Here is a 15,221-nt window from a genome sequence, read left to right as displayed (position 1 = left end):
CCTGCTGGAAATGAGATTATTTGAGGAAGATGGTCTCCCTGCTACCTATTTGGAGGGATGGGTCAGACCAAGCCCTGGGCCCACACCCCTGCCCCCTTCCCTGCCTGACACCCGGGACTTCTCAGAGAAGGAGAAACTGTGAGGGTGAATACCCTGTTCCTCCCAGCTTCACAGAGGCTGACTGCAGCCCCTCCCCATGTGTCTGTTCCCGTCACCCCTTTCTCTCCGCTCCCCATTCTTTCTACTTCCTACCTTCCCTGGCTCCAGACCCCACAGGCCCCTTTCCCTCTGGCCCCCTGCTCTTCCCCCACCCAAATCCTAACCTTCATGTGTCAGAACAAAGGGTCCTTTCCTGTCTAGGGGCCGGCAGGGGCCTCCAGGACGGCCCTGGAGGCTGGGGTTCCCTTGGAGTCTCCAGGCCCCCAGCATTGGCGTGTGTGGGGCAGGTGGAGTGGGAGAGAGGGAGAGGCGATTTCTTTGTTCTGGGTAAGGAGAGGTGGCTGGCTTTGTGTGCAGGATGGACTGGGAGAGGAGCTGGGCCCGGGGAGGAGGGCTGGGTGAGCAGGGAGGGGCTGACCCGGCTGGCTGGCAGTTTTGTAAGGAAGTTTTGCAGGAACTGAGGGTCCCGGGGAGGTTGAAGCTTTTAGGGGCACAGGAAGAGGTTCTAGGGTCATGGAGGTTCAGGACCGAGCCGAGGAAGGGAAGTCGCTGCTACAGGGGTTGCTGGTGCCTGGGGAAGGGCCGGCTGGGCTCAGCAAAGGACAGAGAGAGGGGCCTGAGCTCAGTCCTGGCTTCCCTGGAACCGACCTTGGATCCTGGAGGGGACAGATCTGAATGTGTGAATCCCATGCAAGCGTGTGACCTGTGTTGAGTGTGTGTGTGTGTGCGTGTGTGGCTGTCTGTCCCCAGATGCTTTGGGTTACTGTCTTGAGCCGCGGTCACCAGATTAGGGGGCTCGAGCTTTCTGGAAGTAGTTCCATTTTTAGCTTCCGTCTCTGGTTTGAGGGCCGTCTAGTAGCCTGAGTGAGCAGATTGGCCAGGGCTCCTGGAGCTGGTGAGAGATATGGCTGAGGGAAGCTGGCTGGACCCTCCTGGGTTTGTTTGTGTGTCTTGGGGGAGGGGGTGCAGGCAGCAGCTGCCCCCTCCCAGCCCAGCCGGCCTGCCCTGTGCCAGGAGGGCAGGGAGTCCTGGCACGGCTATTGTTCGCCTGCACAAATGCCCGTCTGTTTGCCTCTCCCCCCCCCCCCCCCCCCCCGCCCTCCCCTCTGCTGTCTCTCTCCTGACCCGACAGGTGTGGCCGGGCAGGGGGCAGGCTGGGGTCCAGGAGGCCTGAGTTGCAGGGTCCCCGGCCTGATTTTATTCCCCATGGCCCTTAGCGCCCCTCTGCTGCTCCGCCAGTGTGCCCCCTCCGCCCCCGTTGTCTGGCGTGTCATTCTCATTCATCGAGCAAGCATTTATTAAGTGCCTTTGTGTGTCCGGTGATGTCTTTCTGTGTTATGTTTCTGGCTTTGGCCACCTTCTCCTCGGGCTGCTGCCTTTATCTTGTCGCCGGGAAGCTCACAAAGGAGCAGAGCCTGGCCTTCCTCTCAGTCCTGTGGCCAGGCACCCTCTGTCTGCTCATTTCCCAGCCCAAAGCCCCCATCCCCACGACCCCGTGCACTCCACAGCCTATGACTCTGCGCCCCGGCTGGTCAGGCGCCGTGCCGCAGGTGACTTGGATCCCAGCGGGACCCTCGGGTGCCTTCTGGTCACCCTGCAGGGGCCTCACCATCTTGAGGAAGGGGCTGTGGCTCTGAGCACCACATGACTGCCCCGGAGGTCGCGGCATGGACCCCCGGTGGAAGAATGAGCCTCGGGGCCTTGCTGGGAGAGGCGCCCACCTGCCTGGGGGGGCTCTGCCACCCACTGCTGCCCACCAGGGAGCCCAGCTCCCAGTGCCTTCCTCACACACGGCACCATTTTCCTCATTTCGCCGCCGAGGGAGGCACAGTGCGGAGAAGGGGGAAGACGGGGACACTGCCCTCGTCCCCTCGCCTTTCTTGCCCCCAAGTGACCACGATCTGGAGGGACAACGGAGGGGAGCTTTGGGCCGGCCTCTCCGGGCCCTCAGAGGAAACCCTCAGGGTCTAGGCTCAAAGGAAGTGGAGTAGAAAGAAGGGTGGGTGCTCCAGTGAGGACTGAGGGGTCCCCGGAGCGGGGTGAGGGTGCTGCTGGACCCCGGGCCTCAGTGTCCGCCGTCCCTCCTCGCAATCGTCCTCCCTTCCCTTGCAAATGTGCGCCCAGTGCCTGTTGGACAGGCCGCCGAGCTGGGGGACCGACCCAGTGCGCCTTCCTCCCTGCCTCCCGACGCCAGGCTTCCGTGGGGCGGATGAGCAGGGCTGACCAGTCGGAGGACTGAGCCCCGAAGCAAGGGCTTCTGCACGTTCGGCGCGGCCAGTGTAGATCAGGGGTCGTGGCCCAGTGCTCGCCCCACAGGCTGTCCTGCGGGTGGGTTGGAGCCCAGCGGGACCGTCCTCAGAATACCTGGAAAAGAGTAGGATGGAGAGGCGGGCACCACTCACTGTGTCTCAGGGACAGCCTCTCCCCCCAGTGGTGGGTCCTGGGTCCTTCCGTCCCCCTGGCCGAGCCCTGGGGCGGGCACAGGCTGCGCCAGGACAATAGCACTAGGCGGTGCCAGGGCCGCTAGCTGCCCGAGGTGGGATGTGCTGCTGTGGCTGCTGCCCGCTGCTGGCTCACCTACAGAGGGGGCCCCTCGGAGAGAGGGTGAGTGTGGGGAGCAGAGGGGCTGGGTCCTCTGTGGGGCGTCGATGGCAGGCAGGGAAGGGCCCAGAAGCCCTGTGCTCTGGCTGCGCGTCCTCGCCCTCCCTCCCCTGCCTCTGTACAGGGGGAGCCTCCAGGTGGCGGAGGGCGCAGGGGGTGGGGAGGGGACTTGCACGGGGTGGACCCGCACCGCTACCCCTTCCAGATGTGGTTTTTCCCGTGTGATTTTCATGTTTGCTGGTTTGCTGCTTTCAATTCAAGCCCAGTGAGCGTTCAGACTTCTCATCGGTGTCCTAGAGGAGGCCAGGAGGGCAGGGGAGAGAGGGTGTGCGGCAAGGGGAGAGATGCAGGCACTTGGTCTTTGAGGTCCTATACGGTTGTGATTCTGAGGAGGATTTGATCTTCTAAGGAGCTATAATTTGGGGCAAGACAGGTGAAGTTAGCCCAAAGGGAGAATTTTCTAGAGGTCCAGATGGGTAGGTACCAGCGTAGAAAATTGGAGGCCTGGAACACTGGAGGCCAGGACCACAGGAGTCAGCTTCCCTAACCAGGCCTGGGAGCAGGGAGGGGGGGGGAAGCGGGTGAGAAGGGGAAGGCTGGGGGTGGGGAGATGACCCGGAGGAGGGAGGAGAGGAGGAAATGGGAAGAGGAGGAGGAGGGGGGAAAGTGGGTGATCGGAAGTGGGGAACAGACCCTGAGACCCCCAGGCTGTGCTTGTTGGCTGACAGACCTGGAGCGTCTGAGTCGGGGGTGAGGGGAGGACGCTGGACCCCAGAGGCCTTAGGCACTGTGGCCACTGTGCTGTTGACTCAGCTCCTACACACTTCCCTTTTCTGTCCCGAGCCCGGAGCACCAGCCCCACACCAGCGCAGTGTGGTTCCCCCCAGCCTCCCAGCTGCTGTGTGCAGGGGCCGAGAGGGCCCAGGCCAAGGGCTGTCCCCTGGCTTTACATCCTCTGTCCCAAGGCCCTGGGCAGTGTCCTCCACTTTAGGTCGCCTGCCCTCAGCTTCAGCAATCTGAGCCCCACTCTGGTTCCTGAGAGCTTGGAAATCTGGCGGGGCGGGTGGGGCGGGTCTTGCCAGCCCCTGTCCTGTGTGCTACCCTCTCTGTACAGGGACTCCAGGGGTCTGAGGTGACCACTGAGGAAGGTCCTGGAATAGGCAGGAAGAAAGGCAGCCCATTTTCCCACCGTCTCGGGCTCTTGGGGAAGCTTAGGGACTTGAGGGGCAGAGGAGAGGAGACTTGACCTGCAGAGGCTGGGGCTGCAGGAGGAGGGAAGGCCGGGACAGGGATGCCAGCCTCCGGAACCCCAAGGAAGGTACTCTGTGCCCCGTGTTGCCGGAGCCGGAAGACCGGTGTCGTGGCCGGAGGGTGGAGGGTGGAGCCAGAAGGGGCTCGGGATGGGAGTGGGCAGTGGCCGTGGGCACTAGCCTAGGTTTTGGAGGGCAGCATGAGGAATAAAAGTCCGGCTTCCTGCCGGAAGGAAGGAGACCCGTGGGCTGAGTTTCCTTCCTCAAAGAGCCCAGGGAGGAGGAGTGACCAGGCTCTGGCCTCCCACGGGGACCCTCGAGTGGGGTCCTGACCTCTGGGTGGGGGCGACAGTGGAGGCATTCTGCCCTCCAGCCAATCTGAGAAGGGGCTCTCCTGCCCCCCACCGTGACTGCCTAGCCCGCGACACCCGTTGTCATGGTTATCAGAGCAGCTAACTCCCATGGATTGGAACGCGCTGGTGAGCTGGCACCCTCTGCTTCGCCTGCTCTCCCTCCTCTGCGCATCTTCCCCGCTCGCAGGAGAGCGCACAGCAGCCCGGGGGCGAGTGCAGCAGGGCTGGGAGGTGCGGTGAGGACGCAGGGGCTGGAGCCGGGGAGATGAGCGGCCACCGGAGGCAGCCCAGCCGCAGGGGCCAGGTAGGCCGGGGGGCCGGCAAGGTCGAGGCCGGTCGCTCCCGACGGCTGCCGCTGACCCCGCAGCGGACCCTCCCGTGGGAAGCGCTATGTCTCCGGCAGCCCCACGCGGGCTCTGCTCCCTTGACCTGCCTGTCTCTGGACGCCTCGGGTGCCGGCTGTCTCCCGGCCTCACTTCCCGTCTCTCGCCCCTTCCGCAGACCCGCGAGAAGGAGAAGATGAAGGAAGCCAAGGATGCCCGCTACACCAACGGGCACCTCTTCACCACCATCTCCGTGTCGGGCATGACCATGTGCTATGCCTGCAACAAAAGCATCACGGCCAAGGAAGCCCTCATCTGTCCAAGTGAGTCATTTGCACCCTGGATGTCGCTCTGACCCCAGCCTTGCCCTCCGTCCTTTCTGCCCTGGATGCACAGGGTCACTCTCCCGGAGTCCCAGCCGGGCCCAGTGCTTCCCTTGCTTCCCTTCCCTCCCTGCGAGGGATGGTGGCCGGGGGCACGGGGGAGGGGAAGCCGGTGGCCCCCTTTGCAGCTGTTGTCCGCTGGGTGTCCCCTGGCTCCCCGAGCAGCTGCTGAGGGTTAGGGGGACTACTTGGAGAAGGATCAGGAATGTCCTGGGGGCGGGGGGCGGTGAGGGGAGCCGGGTGGCCAGCTGGGCCTTGCACCTGGTCCTGCCAGTCTTCCTGGGCAGGACTGGACATTCGGGGCATCAGGGTCCCTTTTGCTCCTCCCTTTCTATCGACTGGGTGGAGCCTGAAATTTTTTTTAGCCTCTGCAGTTTGAAGCAGAGGACAGGATCAGGACCATCCGTCTCAAATTTCTAGTGTGACTGATAGAAAGAGGGAGAAGAGCAGGGATGTGTGTGTGGGGGGGGGGGGGTAGAGGTCGGAACTCCTGACCTTCGCCCGCATCTGAGGGTTGCCCTGCAAGCAGGAGGTATAAGGCGGGTGCCGTCCTTCCCCGCACGCCTGCGCGCCCGCCCAGAAGGCTCCTGCTCCCCCCAGTGTATAGCAGAGTAGCCTCTGGCTGCAGCGCCTCTGAGATCTTCACCTGCTGCCACGGCAGGACCGGGGCTCTAGCCTCTCAGCCCCCGTGGAATGGGGGCAGGAGCCCCTGGAAGAACCAGTGAGGCCTCCCCGCTTCCTCGGTCCCCGACTTAGAGTGAGGAGGGCGAGGAGGGAACCCCAGTCTAGACCCCGCAGAGGCCTGACAGAGGTCCCCATCGGGAAGCTTGTTGCCAGGGGAACCGGGGAGGCAGGCAGCAAGTGCTATTTTGAGAGCAGGTGGAAAGCGGAGGTTTGATCCAGAGACACTGGGTGCTGGGGGTAGAAGAAGGGAGCTCCGGGGGAGTGGGGCAGCCCCAGCCCCCTCCCGCCCTCCCCTCCACCCCACCCTGCTGGCCTTGTATTTGTGGAAGTGAGCCTGGGGCTGGGTATTGTCTGAAGGAGTCAGCAGAGTTTCCTGTGTTGGACAAGGCGGAGGAAGCGGGAGAGGGCAGAGGGCTGAGGCGTGTTGGGGACAGGGACAGCCTCACTGCCAAGGCCTGGCCACTCTTCCTTTCCTTTCCTCCTCTTTTACCCCATGGCAGGGTGGGTGATGGGAGAGGAGCAGGTGGAGTGTGGGGGCTGTGGGTTGGGCCTGGGTGGGGGACAGGCCCCGGGCCTGGAAGGGGCAGGCAGGAGTCAGAGCCGAGCGGTGGGGAGGGCCGACGGGCTTTGGAGAGGGACCGGGCAGGGCCTGTCCCCGCTCCAGCACCGGCTCTACTCGCCTGCGAAGTGCTTAGGCCTGGCTACAGTTGGTGGGTGAACATGTGGTTCATCGGAAAGAACACGACCAGGGTTTCAATCCTGGCTCTGCCACTGGGGGGCTGACCTCTGGCAGGCGATTTGACCTCTGCGGGAGGCAGGCTCCTCATCTATGAAATGAGGATAATTGAATCTGCCCCAAAGGGTTGTTAGGATCAAGTAAATGCGGACCACATGCTGGGCGCTCCGGGGACGCTGGCCGCCCCCCTGCCCCTGGCCCCCACCCAGCTGCTCCGTGCCTTCTCCTGTCCCGTGGGCGTCCTCTGCCATCTGCCACTCTCAGCCACCCCTGTGCTCCTTGAGCTCAGCTCTGGCAGCCATAACCCCTCCTTCCCTCTAGTCCACCCCTCAGATCACCTTTGAGTCGGGATTGCTTAGTTGCGGCGGCCCCCTCTGCCCCCTCACCCGATTTCCTGCTGGAAGGAAGGGGGAGGCGGAGGGGAGGGGAGAGGAGGGACGGGTGTGGTAGTGGCTGAGAGGTCGGGGACGAGGGGAGTCTCAGAGTGTGTGGCCAGGGGGAGACGGGTGTCTGCGTGTGGGTGCGTCCCCTCCCGTACCACCCGGCCCTCCCTTCACCCTCTCTACCCCACCCCACCCCCCCAGCCTGCAATGTGACTATCCACAACCGCTGTAAAGACACCCTCGCCAACTGCACCAAGGTCAAGCAGAAGGTGAGACGGCCGGGAGGGCAGCGGGCTGGGGGAGAGGGTAGTGAGTGTGCCTCTTCCTTCATTCCTTACCCTGTGTTCCTCCACCCCTCTCCTCGCCGTGGGGCGGTCCACACTGTGAGCCCCAGGCCTCGGGCCCCGTGCGGCCAGCCTCCTGCTCTGGGCACGGCCCCCTAGTGCTGGGCTCAGCCGCCCTGTGCCCTTGACCGTGCTGCCGGCCTTCTCCCAAGGGGTCAGCCGCCCAGCGCCTGCCCATGCCTGCGGGGGTGACCCTTGGTGACGGCTGTCCTCGGTGTCTCTCTTTTGCTCTGTCCCACAGCAACAGAAAGCTGCCTTACTAAAGAACAGCACTGCCCTCCAGTCTGTTTCACTGCGCAGTAAGAGTGAGTCGTGAGGGCACGCAGGCGGCCCCTCCCCAGAGTACCCCGGCTCTGCTGCCCCCTTGATTGGAAGTGGATGCTGGGGCTGTCGGGGCAGAATTTAGATGGGGGTGAGGGCCCCGGGTTGGCTGGTCTCGAGCATGGACGCTGCCCTGGGGGGTGTCGGAGGCAGCTGTCACGAGCCGGTTCAGACGGCTCTGGTGTAACAGAAGGAGCAGGTGCTTAGTCAGAAACACCAGAGTCTGAGTCCCCACTCGGCCACCAGCCGAGTCGCCCTGGACAAGTCTGTTAACCTTTCTGAGCTTCAGTTTGCTCATAGGCTTGTTTGGGGGAAGAAATGAGACAAGACAGATGTTACTGCACACGTGTAAGCTGGCACCACTGTGATCCTTCCTTGACTGGGGGCAGGGCTGAGGGTGGGAGAGGAGCCTGGGAGGCCTGGGCCCGGGGAAGCTGCAGCTTTGACACCTGCTCGGTCTCCCCTCCAGCCGCCCCCCGGGAGCGGCCGAGCTCCGCCATCTACCCCTCCGACAGCTTCCGGCAGTCTCTGCTCGGCTCTCGCCGCGGCCGCTCCTCCCTGTCTTTAGCCAAGAGCGTCTCCACCACCAACATCGCTGGGTGAGCCTCTGCTCGGGGAGGGGACAGCCAGGCGGGCAGAGAGTGGCAGTGGGGAGCAGGAAGCCTGCGGGGCCCTTCCCGCCCTAGGTTCAGAACTGTAGATGGACAGGGAAGGAGGAGGACTCAGGGTGAGTGCCCCTCAGACCCCAGCCTCAGTTCCCCACCTAGGGAGGGCTCTCTTGCCCGAGTCTAGGTGACACAGACCCTCTTCCGTCAGACACTTCAGTGACGAGTCCCCCCTGGGGCTGCGCCGAATCCTGTCCCAGTCCACAGACTCCCTCAACATGCGGAACAGGGCCCTGTCCGTGGAGTCCCTCATCGATGAAGGTGAGCGAGCGCTTGGCCCGGGAGGCCTGCGGGTGGCCGGGCGGGAAGGGTCTCAGGGGCCCGGACCCGGGGAGGAGCGTCAGGCTCTGAGTCGCGGGCCCCGCTGGCATCCAGGTGCAGAGGTGATCTACAGTGAGCTGATGAGTGATTTTGAGACGGACGAGAGGGACTTTGCGGCCGACTCCTGGAGCCTAGCCGTGGACAGCAGCTTCTTGCAGCAGCAGAAGAAGGAGGTGATGAAACAGCAGGACGTCATCTATGGTGAGCCTCCTCCTCCTTGACCTTGACCGGGCCTCTTATCTGTCCTTCCCCCTGCCAGCCCCCTGACCCTGCCAGCCCCCCCAGACCCTGTCAGCCCCTCGACCTTGCCAGCCCCCCCTTACCCTGCCAGCCACCCCCCGACCTTGCTAGCCCCCCCAGACCCTGCCAGCCCCCCCAGACCCTGCTAGCCCCCCACACCCTATTAGCCACCCCCAGACCCTGCCAGCCCCCCGACCCTGCCAGCCCCCTCACCCTGCTAGCCCCCCCAGACCCGGCTAGCCCACTGCCCCCCCCAGACCCTGCCAGCCACCCCAGACCCTGCCAGCCCCCCGACCCTGCCAGCCACCCCCAGACCCTGCCAGCCCCCCAGACCCTGCCAGCCCCCGACCCTGCTAGCCCCCCCAGACCCTGCCAGCCCCCCGACCCTGCCAGCCACCCCCAGACCTTGCCAGCCACCCCCAGACCCTGCCAGCCACCCCCAGACCCTGCCAGCCCCCCAGACCCTGCTAGCCCCCCGACCCTGCCAGCCCTGCCGACCCTGCCAGCCCCCCTCCAGCCCTGGTAGCCCACCGCCCCCCCAAACCCTGCCAGCCACCCCCAGACCCTGCCAGTCCCCCCGACCCTGCTAACCCACTGCCCCCCCCAGACCCTGCCAGCCCCCCCAACCCTGCTAGCCCACCAGCCCCCCAGACCTTGGCCTCCAGCCCACAAGTTGCCGTTATGCCTCCACCTCTTGGGCTGTTGGTGTCCCAGGTCCTGTCTTTACCCCATCCTTCTCCACCTTGACTCCCTGCCTGTTCCGCGCGGGGCATCACACTGGCGGCTGTGGGAAACCTGGACGTGACAGGGCACGTGCTTCTTGGCCTCCAGCAGCTTACAGCTTGAGGTAGCAAAGCAGAAAGCCACAAGATGATTAGAAAATCCTGAGTCCATAACGGTGCAGAATGGCAACCTGGAAGAGACCTTAAAAACCTCACGTGAGCCCCGAGGCCCCCAGCCTAGGCTGTATCAACTGTGGCCACGCTAAGGTAGAGTCCACATGACCTGTGTCCCCACAGAGCTCATCCAGACTGAGCTGCACCACGTGCGGACGCTGAAGATCATGACGCGCCTCTTCCGCACGGGGATGCTGGAAGAGCTGCAGCTGGAGCCCGGAGTGGTCCAGGGCCTGTTCCCTTGCGTGGACGAGCTCAGTGACATCCACACACGCTTCCTGGGCCAGCTGTTGGAGCGTCGGCGCCAAGCCCTGTGCCCCGGCAGCACCAGGAACTTCGTCATCCACCGCCTGGGGGACCTGCTCATCAGCCAGGTGAGAAGGGGCGGGGCCCATACGCAGAGGTGTGATCGGACTCTCAGATTCTGGGGGGGTGGAGCCAGGAGAGCTGGAGAGGCCCGCGGGCGTCCGGGGCGGGGCTTACGTCCGGGGGGGCGGGGCTCATTGCTGACCCAGCCCCGCCCTCCAGTTCTCAGGTGCCAGCGCAGAGCAGATGCGGAAGACCTACTCCGAGTTCTGCAGCCGCCACACCAAGGCCTTAAAGCTCTATAAGGAGCTGTATGCTCGGGACAAACGCTTCCAGCAGTTCATTCGGGTGAGCAGACCTCTCCGGGACCTGCGTGCAGGGCCTGCAGGCCCTTTCCTGGGGGGCATCGTGCGCTTTCCCAGCCCCGTGGAGCCTGTCCACCCTAAGCCCTCATGGTGGTAGAGCAAATGCCCAACGTGGGGCTCGAACTCACGGCCCCGAGATCAGGAGTCACACGCCCCACTGACTGAGCCGGCCGGGCTCCCCTAGAGCAAGTGCTTTCCGCTGCTTTGGTTGGTCCTTGTAGGAAATCCGTGGCGTGTGGTCCCCGTTTTCCAGGTGCCGCCCCCTAAGCCAGCGGCGGGAAACGGCCCAGTTAGGGCCCGCACCACAGCTCAGGCTCCCAATCCAGTGTTCTTTCTCCCCTTCTCCCCACTCCGGCCCTGAGCTCTGCCCATGCCCTTGTAGAAGGTGACGCGTTCGGCCGTGCTGAAGCGGCACGGGGTGCAGGAGTGCGTCCTGCTGGTGACCCAGCGCATCACCAAGTACCCGGTGCTCATCAGTCGGATCCTCCAGCACTCCCACGGTGAGGGAGTGGGCCCGGGGAGGGGCGTGTGGGGAGTCTGTCGGGTGAGAAAAGGCTCCGTGACCAGGGAAAGGGCGGGATCAGATGCAGAGCCCCTGGCAACGTCCGAAGACGGGGTCAGGACACCGTGGGACCTGGGGCCGGACTGAAGCGGACTGGCCGTCCCTCATGCCAACCCTGGGCACCAGGGACTGAGGAGGAGCGCCAGGACCTGAGCACAGCCCTGGGGCTGGTGAAGGAGCTGCTATCCAATGTGGACCAGGACGTGCACGAGCTGGAGAAGGGAGCCCGCCTACAGGAGATCTATCACCGTATGGACCCCCGGGCCCAGACCCCCGTGCCTGGCAAGGGCCCGTTTGGCCGAGAGGAGCTTCTGAGGCGCAGGCTCATCCATGATGGTTGCTTGCTCTGGAAGACGGCGACGGGCCGCTTCAAAGGTCAGTGGTCAGCGCGGCAGGCCAGCCAAGAGCCTGGAGCCAGATATATAGAGAGAGAAGCATCCAGCCCCTAGGATCTCTCTCTGCAGCCCTACGTCTGGGGGGCCCCGTGGGAGGGAAAATGTGGTCTCTGTTGCAGCCAAAGTCCGAGTTCTGTATTTAACTTCACCCACCGCACAGGGGCTTCCTGGTCAGGATTTACCCCTTTCTTTGGTCCTTGCGTGCCCAGAGAGCCAGCAGTCTTGGTGAGAAAGACGGAGCAACTCTAGGACCAGGGGCAGCTGGTGGGGCTGCAGAATGGGCGGGGGCTTTGGGAGCACAGGCAGGGAAGGCACAGAGCAGGGAGCAGAGCCCAGTGAGGGACAGGCGGGAGGGGGAAGACACAAGAGAGCGGGGGGGGGGGGGTGGGTGCCTTCCCAGCCTCTCTTCCCAGACCGCACAGGCCAAGCCTTTCCTACCTAAAGCAAGGCAGAGAGAGTAGCAGGCCTCGGCTTTGGGGGTGAGGAATGAGGGAACCTGCTCCCTGGGCCTGAGTCTGTGTCTCATGTCATGAAGTCCCCACTGCACAGGCTGGGGGACTGCTGTGCCTACCGCGCCTGTCTTCATCCCTTTCCCTCTTTTCCATCCCTCCCACGCAGCAGCTAAGAATATAAACCGTGGGGGTTAAAAATAGCAAGGCTGGAGAGCTTTATTTCTGAAGCATTTAGCAAAAGCCCTCCCCTCTGTGTGCCCACAGTTTAGTAAGATCTCCAAGGGCAAAGGGTGAGCGTGTGTTTTTTTGACTGTGACATCTGAGTTCTGGGGACTTGACCTTTTGTTTCCCCGTCATTGCTAAAGTCTAGGACTCAGGATCTGAGTGGCTGGAAGGTGGGACAGAGAAGGACAAAGAAGGAGGCCTCTGGGGTGGAGGGAGATGGGATTATTCAGCTGTGGGAGAGGTGGATGTGACGTCCTCCTGCGCCCTGCCCCTCGAGCACTGGGAATGTGCCAGGCAGGGGGATTTGAGGTCAGATAGCCTAAAAACCCTTATGTCGGTTGCTAGGCATAGAATTTAAATATATGTATTTTTTTAACTTTTATTTGTTTTGAGAGAGAGAGAGCAGGGAAGGGGCAGAGAGAGAGAGAATCCCAGGCAGGCTCCGCACTGACAGTATGGAACCAGATACGTGGGGCTCGAACTCACGAATGGCAAGATCATGACCTGAGCCGAGATCAAGAATCAGACACTCGACCGACTGAGCCACCCAGGTGCCCCAAGGCGTGGAATTTAAAGGCTGAAAAAGGGTGGCCCGTCCTGCTCTGGGGATGCTTTTTGCCCTCCCCCAAAACTCTGGACTCTTTCACCCAGAAAATACACATCTGTGTTGCATTAACACGTAAAATTGCTTTTGCGACTTCAGAAGGTTTGCAGAACCCCTTAAAGACCAGCAGCAGACATCCTGGGGTCTGTCATCCCTGGGTTAAGAAACCAGCATCAGTTTCCTTCAGAGGCACTGGTGACCCCCTGTAGTCTTCCCTAGCCGGGAGGCTGTTTGATCTGGTGGCACGTGCCTCTTCTCCCCTGGCGTTTCTTTTTTCTTTTTTTTATTTTAACATTTTATTTATTTTTGCAAGACAGAGAGAGAGAGACAGAGCATGAGCAGGGGAGGGGCAGAGAGAGAAGGAGACCCAGAATTCGAAGCAGGCTCCTGGCTCTGAGCTGTCAGCGCAGAGCCCGATGCGGGGCTCGAACTCCTGAACCGCGAGATCATGACCTGAGCCGAAGTCAGATACTTAACTGACTGAACCACCCAGGCGTCCCTCCCCTGGCATTTCTGAGGTGTAAGAATGGGCGGGTGGGAGGCCGCAAAGGTAAGAGGAAGCAACCGGAAGGAACAGAGGCAGGAGCCCTGAGTGGACACGTTGGGCCTGGTTCCTGAGAAGGAGGCAAGCGGCCGCCCAGGCCTCTGAGGCTGGCTGCTCTCCCACCTCTCCCCCTGCCCAGATGTGCTAATGCTGCTGATGACAGACGTACTGGTGTTCCTCCAGGAGAAGGACCAGAAGTACATCTTCCCTGCCCTGGTGAGAACTTCCTCCTTCCCCTTCCTCAGCACAGACTAGTGCTATGGGTTCTTCTTCCTTCTCTGTGCGACCCGGAAAGAACCCTAGAATCTTCCGGAGTCAAAGGGCTATTACTGTAACCATTATTGTAATATCTCATAAGGCATAAAAACAGCTAACATGTATGGTCACTGCGTGCAGGCTCTTTTACACTGTCAGGAGGTCCATTATTAATCCCCTTGTTGCAGATGGGGAAAGTAAGCCTTTAAGGTGTTTTTTTATGTGTTTTTTCTCTTAAGTTTATTTATTTATTAGTAATCTCTACACGCAGCATGGGCAGGGCTTGGACCCACAACCCTGAGATCAAGAGTAGCTCACTCTTCTGACTGAGCCATCCGGGCCCCCAATAAACATTAAAGTTAACTAACTTGTCAGAAGTCATGTGCGCTCCTAAAGTCCCCTCTGGCTGCACCACAGCTTTGTGCCCTGTACTGCAGGCTGGACCCTCAATCCTTTGGGTATTCCGGAAAGATTGAAGACCGAGATACCCTTATTTCCCCCTTTCTGACTGGCAGGACAAGCCCTCGGTGGTATCACTGCAGAATTTGATTGTACGGGACATCGCCAACCAGGAGAAAGGGATGTTTCTGATCAGCGCAGCACCCCCTGAGATGTATGAGGTCCACACAGCATCCCGGGATGACCGCAGCACCTGGATCCGAGTCATTCAGCAGAGCGTGCGCGTGTGAGTGTGTGCACGTCCGCGGGAAACCTGCAGCCGAAGGACCTGGGCCACAGCACACCCTCCCTGGGGGAAAGAACCCGGGGTGGAGAGGTGGAGGCACAGGCTGGGGGAGAAACACGATGGCCCAAAGCCAGAATGGTCACCTGTGTTCACGTATCCTGTACAGTTGTATTTTCTATTAAGACAACCTGGAACACCTTGCAGCAACGTGAGCTGACAAAGCACCACTTGGAGCTGAAGCTGTGACTTAACCCTGACCCCTAACCCCTGAGCCCTGACCCTGGACACTAACCCCTGCCCCTAAACTGAACCCAGACCCAAAACCCCGATGATGAGCGGACCCTACCCAACCCCCATCCCCTAACTCTAACCCTGACCATACCCCAACCCCCAGCCCCTAGCCCTAACCCCTGACCCCTACCCCAACCACTAACCCCCAACCCTAACTCCTAACCCCTACCCCAGTCACTAACCCCGAACCCTAACCCCTGACCGCAACCCCAATGCCTAACCCCTAATTCTAACCCTAACCCCAAACCCTAACTGCTAACCGCAACCCCTAACCCCTCACCCTTAACCCTAACCCCTAACCCTATGGTGGCCTGTCTGATGGCCCACAGTACAGTTTAAGCTGCATGAACACCCTGGTCTGTAGGCAGTGAACTGTTACTTGGATTGGATTGCATTTTATTTTTATTTTCTAAAACTGAATGAAAAAGGGAATGAAACCATTGATCCTGGAGGTAAGAGGAGTAAGTCTCATGCACGCACCTCGTACGGGCCAGGCAAGAAGGAAATTGCTCAGTGTGCTACCTCAGCCAACCTCCAGCTTCCATTAGACACACGTTAGAGTTGATGTCCTCAGCAGTGCTGTGTCTTTTATGATGACAAAAAACAAAACGCATGTAAAATTTCAGAATGGATCCTTGAAGATGATGCCAAAAGATAAACCCAATAAGGATATTTGTAAATTTTTTTTGCTTTTGGAACCGGATTTTCTTTACTTTGTAATATATAACCTTTTGTGTACTTCGGCAATTTAGACTTTTGAACAGATTTTTCAAAAACGTGCAAAAGTAGGACATTGCCTATTCTGGGGAAAGTGCAAAACACCTGAGCCATTGACAGTAGATCCCTGGGGGCCTCTTTATTAACAGCATTCGTATTTG

At 61.2% G+C, this 15,221-nt stretch overlaps 1 protein-coding gene across 7 annotated transcripts in view; it reads left to right on the top strand.

Annotated features, from left to right (window-relative positions):
- Positions 1 to 15,221, top strand: part of ARHGEF2 (Rho/Rac guanine nucleotide exchange factor 2) — a 45,003-nt gene that overhangs the window by 23,184 nt on the left and 6,598 nt on the right. For 6 of the 7 annotated variants that reach the window (XM_027048266.2, XM_053208772.1, XM_027048270.2 and 3 more), the window contains 12 exons: positions 4,865 to 5,009; positions 7,074 to 7,141; positions 7,458 to 7,521; positions 8,007 to 8,136; positions 8,354 to 8,463; positions 8,578 to 8,724; positions 9,783 to 10,033; positions 10,188 to 10,313; positions 10,713 to 10,830; positions 11,019 to 11,267; positions 13,252 to 13,328; positions 13,883 to 14,052. In XM_027048266.2, coding sequence (XP_026904067.2) covers positions 4,865 to 5,009; positions 7,074 to 7,141; positions 7,458 to 7,521; positions 8,007 to 8,136; positions 8,354 to 8,463; positions 8,578 to 8,724; positions 9,783 to 10,033; positions 10,188 to 10,313; positions 10,713 to 10,830; positions 11,019 to 11,267; positions 13,252 to 13,328; positions 13,883 to 14,052 — 1,655 coding nt within the window. Of the gene's footprint in view, positions 1 to 4,107; positions 4,668 to 4,864; positions 5,010 to 7,073; positions 7,142 to 7,457; positions 7,522 to 8,006; positions 8,137 to 8,353; positions 8,464 to 8,577; positions 8,725 to 9,782; positions 10,034 to 10,187; positions 10,314 to 10,712; positions 10,831 to 11,018; positions 11,268 to 13,251; positions 13,329 to 13,882; positions 14,053 to 15,221 lie in introns of those variants that run through there. The other variant, XM_027048269.2, reaches the window with a different exon arrangement.

The sequence above is a fragment of the Acinonyx jubatus genome, chromosome E4 (genome assembly GCF_027475565.1).
Source record: "Acinonyx jubatus isolate Ajub_Pintada_27869175 chromosome E4, VMU_Ajub_asm_v1.0, whole genome shotgun sequence".
NCBI classification, from domain to species: domain Eukaryota; kingdom Metazoa; phylum Chordata; class Mammalia; order Carnivora; family Felidae; genus Acinonyx; species Acinonyx jubatus.
The sequence above is the reverse complement of the archived record's forward strand: the minus strand, read 5'-3'. Positions and strand labels throughout refer to the sequence as shown.